At 40.5% G+C, this 11,724-nt stretch overlaps 1 protein-coding gene across 1 annotated transcript in view; it reads right to left on the bottom strand.

Annotated features, from left to right (window-relative positions):
* Window positions 1–10,675: 10,675 nt before the first annotated feature.
* EZHIP (EZH inhibitory protein) overlaps window positions 10,676–11,724 on the bottom strand; it is a 2,524-nt gene continuing 1,475 nt past the window's right edge. The window contains exon 3 of the mRNA XM_049643244.1: window positions 10,676–11,713. Within this exon, the coding sequence (XP_049499201.1) occupies window positions 10,942–11,713 (772 nt within the window). The 3' untranslated portion in view covers window positions 10,676–10,941. The remainder of the gene's footprint in view (window positions 11,714–11,724) is intronic.

Below are 11,724 nucleotides of genomic sequence, written 5' to 3'. Positions count from 1 at the left end.
TATCCAGCAAGGCTGTCATTCAGAATAGAAGGAGAGATAAAGACTTTCCCAAACAAAAACTAAATGAGTTTGTGACAACTAAACCAGCCCTGCAAGAGATCCTAAGGGGGACTCTATAAATGGAATGCCTCAAAGACTACAAAGGACCGGAAAACACCACCACAAACATGAAATCTACAGATAACACAGTGGCATTAAATTCGTATTTTTTAATAATCACGCTGAATGTAAATGGACAAAATGCCCCAATCAAAAGACACAGGGTATCAGAATGGATTTAAAAAAAAACAACAACAACAAGATTCATCTATATGCTGCCTGCATGAGGCTCATTTTAGACCTGAGGACACTTGCAGGTTGAGAGTGAGGGGATGGAGAACTATCTATCATGAAAATGGACATGAGAAGAAAGCCAGAGTAGCCATACTTATATCAGAGAAACTAGATTTTAAAAAAATACTGTAACAAGAGATGAAGAAGGGCATTATATCATAAATGAGAGGTCTATCCATCAAGAAGAGCTAACAGTGTAAATATTTATGGACCCAATGTGGAACACTCAAATATATAAATCGGTTAATCACAAACATAAACAAACTTATGCATAATAATACCATAATTGTAGGAGACTTTAATACTCCACCTACAACAATGGACAGGTCATCTAGGTGGAAACATCAGTAAGGAAACAACGGCTCTGAATGACACATTGGACCAGATGGATTTAACAGATATATTCAGAACATTTCAACCTAAAGCAGCAGAATACACATTCTTCTCAAGTGCACATGAAACATTTTCCTAAATAGATCACATTTTGGGTCACAAAGTAGCCCTCAACAGGTATAAAAATGATTGAGATCATACCACACCTATTTTCAGATCACAATGCTATGAAAGTTGACATCAACCACAAGAAAAAATTTGGAAGGCCCCCAAATACATGGAGGTTAAAGAACATCCTACTAAAGAATGAATGGGTTAACCAGAAAATTAAAGAAGAAATTACAAAATACATGGAAAAAATGAAAATGAAAACACGACAGTCTAAACACTTTGGGATGCAGCAAAGGCAGTCCTAAGAGGAAAATACATTGAACTCAGACCTATCTCAAGAAGCAAGAAAGGTCCCAAATACACAACCTAACCTTACATCTCAAGGATCTAGAAAAGGAGCAGCAAATAAAACCGAAATCCAGCAGAAGAAAGGGAAATAATAAGAGTAGAACAGAATTAATTATATAGAATCCAAAAAAAAAAAACCAAAAAAACAAAAAACAGTAGAACACATCAATGAAAGTAAGAGCTGGTTAGTTTGAAAGAATAAACAAACTTGATAAATCCCTAGCCAGACTTTTCAAAAGAAAAGAAAAAGGACCCAAATAGATAAAATCACAAATGAAAGAGGAAAGATCACAACCAACATCACAGAGATACAAACAGTTAAAAGAGAATAGTATGAAAAATTATACAACAAACTGGACAATCTGGAAGAAATGGACAAATTCCTAGACATTAAAACATTATAAGTCTCATACAGGAAGAAATAGAAAATTTGAACATACCCAAGCCAGCAAAGAAATTGAATTAGTTATCAAAAATCTCCCAACAAATAAGAGTCCTGAGCCAGACGCCTTCCCAGGGGAATTCTATGAGACATTTAAAGCAGAGTTAATACCTATTCTCCTCAAAGTGTTCCAAAAAATAAAAATGGAAAGAAAGCTTCCAAACTCATTGTATGAAGTCAGCATTACCTTGATTCCAAAACCAGACAAAGACCCCACTAAAAAGGAGAATTACAGGCCAATATCCCTGATGAATATGGATGCAAAAGTTCTCAACAAGATACTATCAAAGCAAATTCAACAGTACATTGAAATAATTATTCATTATGATCAAATGGGATTCATTCCTGGGTTGTATGGCTAATTCAAAATTTGCAAATCAATCAATATGATATGCCACATTAATAGAAAAAGGGATAAGAACCATATGATCCTTTCAATAGATTAAGAAAAAGCATTTGACAAAATACAGCAGCGTTTCTTGTTAAAAAAAAAAAACCCTCAAGAAAGTAGGGATAGAAGGAATATACCTCATCATCATAGAAGCCATATACAAAAGGCCCACAGCTAATATCATCCTCAATGGGGAAAACTGAGATATCCCCCTGAGGTCAGGAACATGACACGGATGTCCACTATCACCAATGTTGTTCAACATAGTGTTGGAAGTCCTAGCTTCAGCAATCAGACAACAAAAAAAATAAAAGGCACCCAAATTGGCGAAGTAGAAGTCAAAGTTTCACTCTTCACAGATGACACAATACTCAATGTAGAAAACCTGAAAGACTCCACTAAAAAACTGCTAGAGCCTATACATGAATTCAGCAATGTCACAGGATATAAAATCATTGTACAGAAATTGGTTGCATTTCTATGCACCAATAATGAAGCAACAAAAAGAGATATCAAGGAACTTATCCCATTTAAAATTGCACCAAAAACCATAGAATACCTGGGAATAAACCTTACCAAATAGGTAAAAGATCTGTACACTGAAACCTATAGAAAGCTTATGAATGATATTGAAGATGACATGAAGAAATGGAAAAACATTCTATGCTCATGGATTGAAGGAACAAAAATTATTAAGTCTCGATACTACCCATAGCAATCTACACAATAAATGCAATCTCTATCAAAATAACACCAGCATTCTTCACAGAGCTAGAACAAACAACCCATAAATTTGTATGGAACCAAATAGCCAAAGTAATGTTGAAAAAAAAAAAAAAAACAACTAAAGCTGGAGGCATCACAATCCCAGATTTTAACCTGTATTATAAAGTTGTAACCATCAAGACAGTATGGTACTGGCACAAAAACAGACACATAGATGAATGGAACAGAATTGAGAACCCAGAAATGGACCTGAAAATATATGGCCAACTAGTCTTTGACAAAGCAGGAAAGTGTATACAATGAAAAAAAGACAGTCTCCTTAGCAAATGGTGCTGGGAGAACTGGACAGCAACATGCAGACGAATGAAACTGGACCACTTTCTTACACTATAGACAAAAATAAATTCAAAATATATGAAAGACCTAAATGTGAGATAAGAAACCATCAAAATCCTACAGGAGAAAACAGGCAGCAACCTCTTTGACCTAAGCCGCAGCAACTTCTTACTTGACATGGCTCCAGAGGCAAGAGAAATAAAAGCAAAAATAAACTATTGGGACCTCATCAAGATAAAAAGCTTCTGCACAGCAAAGGAAACAACCAACAAAACTAAAAGACAACTGATGGAATGGGAGAAGATATTTTCAAATTACATATTGGATAAAGGGTTGGTCTCCAAAATCTATAAAGAACTTACCAACTCAACATCCAAAAAATAAATAATCCAGTAAAGAAATGGGGAAAAGACATGAATAGACACTTTTCCAAAGAAGACATCCAGATGGCTAACAGACACATGAAAAGATGCTCAATATCACTCATCATCAGGGAAGTACAAATCAAAACCACAATGAGATACCACCTCTCACCTGTCAGAATGGCTAAAATTAACAACTCAGGCAACAACAGATGTTAGCGAGGATGTGCAGAGATGTTGGGAATGCAAGCTGGTATAGCCACCCTGGAAAACAGTGTGGTTGTTCCTCAAAAAATTAAAAATAGAATTATCCTACAACTCAGCAATTGCACTACTAGGAATTTATCGAAAGGATACAAAAACGTTTTTTCAAAGGGGCACATGCACCCCAATGTTTATAGCAGCACTATCAACAATAGCCAACAATTTGGAAAGAGCCCAAATGTCCATCAACTAATGAATGGATTAAAATGTGATGTGTGTACACACACACACACATACACACACACACACACACACACACACACACACACACACACACTGGATTACTACTTGGTAATAAAAAAGAATGAAATCTTGCCGTTTGCAATGACACAGATGGAACTGGAGGGTATTATGCCAAGTTAAATAAGTTAGAGAATGACAGATATCATATGATTTCACTCATATGTGTAATTTGAGAAATTCAACAGATGAACACAGGGAAAGGGAAGGAAAAAATAAGATAAAAACAGAGAGGGAGACAAACCGTAAGAGACTCTTAAATATAGAGAACAAACTGAGTGTTGCTGGCGGGGGGGTGGGTGGGAGGGTAGGTTAAATGGGTGATGGGCATTAAGAAGGGCACTTTTCAGGATGAACACTGGGTTTCATATGTAAGAAATGAATCACTGGTTTCTACTCCTGAAGCCACAACTACACTGTATACTAACTAACTTGAATATACTTAAAAAATTGTGCTTGGAAGAAAACTACTTTCCTTATAAGCATTTATATAACTACTTCAAGTTCAAATTTATTAAATTCCTAGAGTTTGTACCTTGGAAGCTAAACACTTTGTTTTTTAAGTTTGTATGCAGTGACTTCTGGCATTGGCAAAAATTTTGCTCAATAGTCTGTGGAAATGTGTTCATATTATTAAGTAAGTACAATAATGATTTGTCTTTTCCATTTTTAAAAAATGTTTATTTATTGGGGCGCCTGGGTGGCTCAGTCAATTAAGCATCCAACTTCAGCTCAGGTCATAATCTCAAGGTTCCTGAGTTCGAATCCCACGTGGGATTCTGTGATGACAGTTCAGAGCTTGGAGCCTGATTAGGATTCTGTGTCTCCTTCTCTCTCTTCCCCTCCCCCACTTGCACTCTCTCTCTCTCTCTCTCTCTCTCTAATATAAATAAAACATTACAAATAAAAATATTTATTTATTTTGAGAGAGATAGCGCGTGAACAGGGGAGGGGCCATGAAAGAGCGAGAAAATCTCAAGCAGGGTCCACACTCAGAGCAAAGCCTGATGTGGGGATCGATCTCTGAGAGATCACGTTCTGAGCTGAAATCAAGAGTTGGACACTTAACTGTCTGAGCCTCCCAGGCGCCCCTGTCTTTGAAATGTCTAATGTCTAATGTCTTTGAAATGGATAATGAGAGCCAGGATTGGATCCTGTCTTTTTTTTTTTTTTTTTTTGTAAGTTTATTTTTGAGAGAGAGAGAGAGCAGGGGAGGGGCAGAGAGATATGGAGACAGAGGATCTGAAGCAGGCTCTGCACAGATAGCAGAAACTCTGGTGAGGGGCTCAAACTCATGAACCATTATATCATGACCTGTGCTGAAGTTGGATGCTCAACCGACTGAGCCACCCAGGTGCCCCTGTGATTTTAAAGTATTATTGATTGGTGGGGTTCCAGGGTGGTTCAGTCAGCTGTGTCCAACTCCTGATAGCGGCTGAGTCCTGATTCCAGTGCTGTGGGATTGAGCCCTGCATCAGGCTCTGAGCTGGGCCTGGGAGTCTGCTTGAGATTCTCTCTCTCCTCTGCCCCTCTCCCCCTCTTGTGTTCTCTCTCTCTCTCTAAAATTAAAAAAGTAAAGGGGCGCCTGGGTGGCTCAGTTGATTGAGTGTCCGACTTCAGTTCAGGTCATGATTTCATGGTTCGCAGGTTGGAGCCTGGAGCCTGCTTCAGATTCTGTGTCTCCCTCTCTCTCTGCCCCTCCCCTGCTTGTACTCTGTCTCTCTTTCTCTCTCTCTCTCTCAAAAACAAATAAACATTAAAAAACTTTTTTTTAAATACAAAAAATTTTAAAATAAAAAATAAAGTATTATTGATTGGGAAACATCAGTAAGGTGTTAAAGCTGTTGGAGTCAGAAGTATCTGGGTACATTATCATAATCCTAATCAGAATAAGATCTTTACCAGTCACTCACAATATGCCAGACACTGTTAGAAACACTTAACACACACCACCCATTTTAATCCTTACAACAATCTAGGGGAGATGCATTTTTATTGTTCCTAACTGACAAATGAGGAAATTTAGGATCCCAGGTTAACTAACTTGTCCAGGAACAACAGTGAGTTAATAGGAAAACCAGAATTCAAATCTAAGAATTCTGACCCCAGACCCAACCCTACTAGCAATGAGATCTCAAGAGTCACAAAAGTTTCTCTGAGCATTAATTCCCACATCTTTAAAATGGGAATAAATGGGGGCACCTGGGTGGCTCAGTTGGTTGAGCATCCGACTTTGGCTCAGGTCATGATCTCCCGGCTTGTGGGTTCACGCCCCGCCTCGGGCTCTGTGCTGGCAGCTCAGAGCCTGGAGCCTGCTTCAGATTCTGTCTCCCTTGCTCTCTGCCCCTCCCCCACTCGTGCTCGTGCTCTCTCTCTTTCTCTCTCAAAAATAAATAAACATAAAAAATTTTTTAAATGTTAACAAATGTAGTCTCTCTGATATCAGGAGATTATGAGAATTGTTGCAGTAAAATTGTCTACTTCTTGTTCCAGTATTTGGTCATCTGTAGAATTTTTCGGGAATAAGTGTGTTGGACGGGGTAATCAAGAGACCACTAGCTGACAGATGAGCTGGTCCTGGGAAATCAGAGGCTCTTCACCCCCACCCCGTCCTTGGAAAATATGTTTTGCCTACGATTCCCATAGCTGGAGGCGTTTCCAAGACTGCAGCCTTAGAAGGATGTCTGGGTGGCTCAGTTGGTTAAGCTTCAGACTTCGTCTCACGTCCTGATCTTGCGGTTCGAAAGTTCAAGCCCCTTGTCAGGCTCTGTGCTGACAACTTAGAGCCTGAAGCCCACTTCGGATTCTGGGTCTCCCTCTCTCTCTGTCCCTCCCCTGCTCTCTCTTTCTCTCTCTCTCTCTCTCTCTCTCTCTCTCTCTCAAAAAGATAAAAAAAGAATGCATTTTTTTAAAAAAGAATGCAGCCTTAGAGAGCAATGTGTTGTTGAGACCAACTGGCCAGCATATGTGACTGAACCCAGTTCAGGCTTCTATATAAACTACTAAGATTCCTGTGGGCAGCTGAGGAGATATACTCACCTTGCAGCTGCCCAAGACCAGCCTCATAAGTAAGTTCCCTTGCTTATTAAGACTGCCACTTACCAATCTGGAGTGGTCTTCCTCGTTCTTCTGTCTTGTGAGTCAACAAAGTAAGATGACAAAGTTAAAGCTTTTGAAATGTATTCCCAAAAATGTTTCCTTTAGTTCTAAAGATTTTTAGTGGCATGCCCAATAGGTTTTTGTTCTGATTCCTAAATTTAAAAGTTTTTTTTTCCTTTTACTCCAGTTTAGTACAGATGATGATTCCCATTGTGTTCCTTTGAGAGCCACCAAAGGGTTGACTATACACATTGTTATCAGCAGACATTGCAGCAACACCTAAGGAGGAGGTGACATATTTTTCAAGGAGTAAGGACACTTGGTGGTAGAGGTTCTGGGAAGATGGTGGCAGCGGTGGCTATGTAGTTTTTCAATCTCTCCAAACACATAAAAACAGAGCAACTGGAGAGAAAAGCAAAATGAACAGATAATATTTTCAAAAAATCTAGGTTACAAGACATCCCTTAAAAACCCCAAACTTCAAGTAGATGAGGACAAATCACCACCAGTCATATTACCTACATGGTACCAGTGTCTGTGCAGGAGGAAAAGGAAGTGATGGCACAGCCTCTAACTAACTTGATAATAGAACCACAAACTAGCCAACTCACCAGAAAGAGCAGCAGAAACTCACAGGGTCTTTGCCCTTTTTATATCAGGCAAGTGCAAGGGGCCCAGCTCAAGAGGCACTAAAGGTGCTAGAAGCATCATAGCCTTTGTGAACCCTCAAAACTGACACCTCAGGGCTCTCTTGATAGGATGCCACAATTATGAGAAATTGCTGGAGGTGGAATAATCATTCAACAGGAAATGAGCAAGAGAGGCTAAGGAAATTAGACTGTGCTGTACACAGATGTCCACACTTGTTGCTATTTTGAGCACCTGGAATGTGGCTGGTCCGAACATAGATATACTGTAAGTGTAAATTACATATCAGCCTTTGAAGATTAAGTAAAAAAAATCTCAATTTTTACATGTTGAAATTATTGAGATTTTTTTAGAAAAAAATAGATAAATAGATAGATAGATAGATAGATAGATATAGATAGATAGATATTGGATAAATAGAATTAAATAAATTATTAAAGTTAAGGTCATGTATTTCTTTATACATTTTTTTAATTTAGCTAGTAGAAAATGGTAAGTTACATGTGTGGCTAGCATTCTATTTCTACTGGACATAACTCCCTATTACTGAAGTTTGATATGCCTTTTAGCCATCTGAAATGGAAAAGTCGATTAGGTAGCTGTATATACATGACTGGAGTACAAGGGAATGGGTGGGAATAGATATACAATATTTTGATTCACCAGCTTAAAACAATATTTAAAGAATGAGACTAGATGGGATCCCCTAGGAAGTAGATGTATACAGGGGAAAAGGCAAAAAACTGAGGCCCTGGGCATTCTAATACTTAGAGGTGTGGAAAATGAGAAAAATATAGGAGAATGTGGGGTGAACACAAAGAGAACAGTCTTTAAAGACTAAGGAAGAACATGTATCAAGGAAGTGATTTAAGGTGTCAAATTGCTGCCAAAAGGTCAAGTAATATGAAATCTTAAGAATTATCCTTCACAGGGGCACCTGGTGGCTCAGTCGGTTAAATGTCTGACTCTTGATTTTGGTTCAGGTCATGATCTTGTGGTTTGTGAGTTCAAGCCCCATGTTGGGCTCTGCGTTGAGAGTGAGGAGCCTTCTTGGGATTCTCTCTCTTCCTCTCTCTCTCAAAATAAACAAACTTAAAAAAAAACACTAACATTAAAAAAAGAATCATCCTTTATATTCTGTAACACAGAGGTCTACTCTGTGATGGCATTTGGTACTTTCAGAAAGAGGGAGTATTAGAAGGACCAAAGGTCAAGAAAAGGATGAAGAGCCTGTGGTCAATAGGAGCTATATACATTTTAGTGTGGTGGGCTTAAACTAAGGACATTGGATTACTGTCCACTCCCAAGCAGATCAAATGCCCAGGAGATCCACCAAAACACTAGTATGCAGTAGGGTAGTGGCACCTCTGATTCAGCTCACTGAATGCTGGCTCACTGTAGGAAGGAACCAGGCCTAGGACCTGAACTAATGTTTCCCCCAACATCTTAGATAAATAGGGGGTGTTTTGTGGTCAGAGCCACCTCCAGGGACAAGGTGTGCGTTCCTAGATATATATCCCTGGATGTCTCTAAATCTCTGGGCCTGGGCTAGAGAGGTAATTATACACACAGGCCAGTCACTGACATTTGTAGTGTGTCTGGGGCAAAAGTACAAATTAAGGTCTTTGGCCCATGTCTTTGATCTCTTCCCATTGCCAGCTATGTCCTACACCAAGAGGTATCTTACAACTAACCTTGAGAATACCTCAGCCTATACCATCAAGCTTTGTATACCCTTTTATTTTTACAAACAGTGGCCTCTAGGTAACCTTTTGGGCCTAAGGGTATGTATATCACAGACTCAGACCTTCCTCCCTTAGGGCCCTACAGAATCTGAAGCAGCCTTGGGGAATGAGGGAACCTAAAGCATTTTCTACAATAATTGCAGGGTGTTGGGACCTGGTGGGCACATCCCATCATTTCTGTGGACTCCTAGCTCTATGGTATGAATACAGCATGAAAAGGGCCTAGGCTAGAACCTCTAAAATGTGGGTCCCAGGAAGACAGCCCTTCTTGGCCAGGTCTATACCATTGGCCATATAGAAGAAAAGCAAAGAGAGGAGAAATATGGTAAAGTAGGAAGATGGAGTTCATTTACTGGTTTTATTTTTTTTTTTTTCACTTCATTCCTTTAATGTGTTCTCCCATTGGTTCCACAACTTAACTTCTTGAAAAACAACTGAGTTTTGCTATAGAACTAGCAATATGATAGAGGTATGAAACATAGCACATAAAAGATCATATCAGTTATTCCAAAAACTGTATATACCCTGTTCACAGAATGGTGGTGCATGTCCATCCAGTTATTTCCAAATATGTCTACACACAAACATACACACACCTTCTCATACCTGCTCACAAGTTTACTCACATTTTTTTAAATGAGATTATCCATTAACACACTTTTTAACTAACCAGTTTCACATCATTAACTTTGAATCACCCTCTGAGACCTTCCCCTTCCCCACACAGACCTCAGAAGCCCCCTTTCCCAACACACAAATTCTTTCTTCTTCTAGAAACTGAGAACTTCCCCCCTTGGTGCTCCTGACTCCTGCTGTTCTCCTCCTTCCTGAGGCTTCCTTCCAACACTCCCTACTCCCATCTTTGGAGGAATATTTCCCCCAACACACATACACACACACGTACACACACACATACACACACAACCACATAATCACATCCTGTCTCCTTCCTGACCTTGGATATCTCCATCACCCCTCCTTGGGTTGAATCCTACTCCCTTTTCTTGTCCAAGTTTGCAAATCACCTATGCTAAGTGGGTATATAGCATATAAATGGGAATTTCCTGGATAAAATTCCATTTTAGATAGTAGGAATAAATAATTGCTAGGATAGTATTTTATTCCCTCTCACTTCCAAAGAGTTTTGCTAGCATGCTAACAAATTTCTTTAATCCTCTAAATCAACAAGGAATAACAGTTATTTGGACAAAAAAAAACACACATCTTAAAAATGAAGTCAAACATTTTTATTGTATTCATTCAAAAATTTCATTCTATAAAGGGAACTTGGAAAGGGCAATCTCAACTCAGGGGCAAAGGCAGGCCTTTATGAGGAAAAAGCAGGCCTGAAATCAAGGGCCAAAAGCAGATAAGTGCTAGGTAGTGCAGTTATGGGAAGGAGAGGCTTCAAAACTACTCACCAAACAGCAACAAAATTTCTCATAATGGTTAATAGCTAGAACACTCATAAACCTCAAAGGAAACTGCAGAGCAGGCACTCCCTTCAGGTCAGTGGGTGCATGCTAATTCCTTTTGTGGTTTAAGGAATATACTCATGGTAGCTCACACCCCAGGGGGTATAGTGGGAGAAGGCACGCTCCCTATTTCAATCTGCTCTCCTGAAGAGAGAGGGCTCAGGGCTTCAAACTCTGGCAGTAAGGCACGCCTGAGGCTTGCAGGACTAGGAGTGGAGATGGAGCCCAAGCCACAAAACTTTGGGGAAGAGGGACACTGGTCAGAAAAATCATTGGAGGAGGAGGAAGAAGAGGAGGAGGAAGAAGGGGAGGAGAAGAAGAAGAGGGAGGAGAAGGAGAAGGTGGAGGTGTAGCAGCAGCTCTGGCCAGGAGACCCGGAGGAGGGGAAGGAGGAGGGAGAGAAGGAAGAGGAGGAGCCCTCATCACTCGGCCCAGAGAAAGGGAAGAGCCTACCAGGAGGTGAGGGAGAGGAGGCCCGCATACGGACTGCATGCCAACGGGGCTGGGTATCAAGGCTTGGAACCTCAGGATTAGGAGAGCTTGAGTTGCTCACAAATTCTTGTGAGGCCAACCCAGGAGAAGGACTCAGGCCGGTAGGCACAGGCAGAGAGGGAAGGCTTCTAGGGTATGACGTCTGGGTGGGGTGGCTCCGGAGGACGTAGCCTGGAGGTGTACAGCCATTGGGCAGGGCAGGGCCTAGCGGGTTGGCTCTGCTTCGGAGGGCAGGGCCTGACCCGGATGCAGGGCTGCGGAGAGCAGGGCCTGGCCTAGATGCACGGCCACGGGAAGCAGGGGTTGGGGCAGGGCCCCGCGCGGAGACACGGCGGCTGTGAGCAGGAACCGGCGCGGACGCGCGGCGACTGTGAGCAGG

Source organism: Panthera uncia, chromosome X, assembly GCF_023721935.1.
Source record: "Panthera uncia isolate 11264 chromosome X, Puncia_PCG_1.0, whole genome shotgun sequence".
NCBI lineage: Eukaryota > Metazoa > Chordata > Mammalia > Carnivora > Felidae > Panthera > Panthera uncia.
The sequence above is the reverse complement of the archived record's forward strand: the minus strand, read 5'-3'. Positions and strand labels throughout refer to the sequence as shown.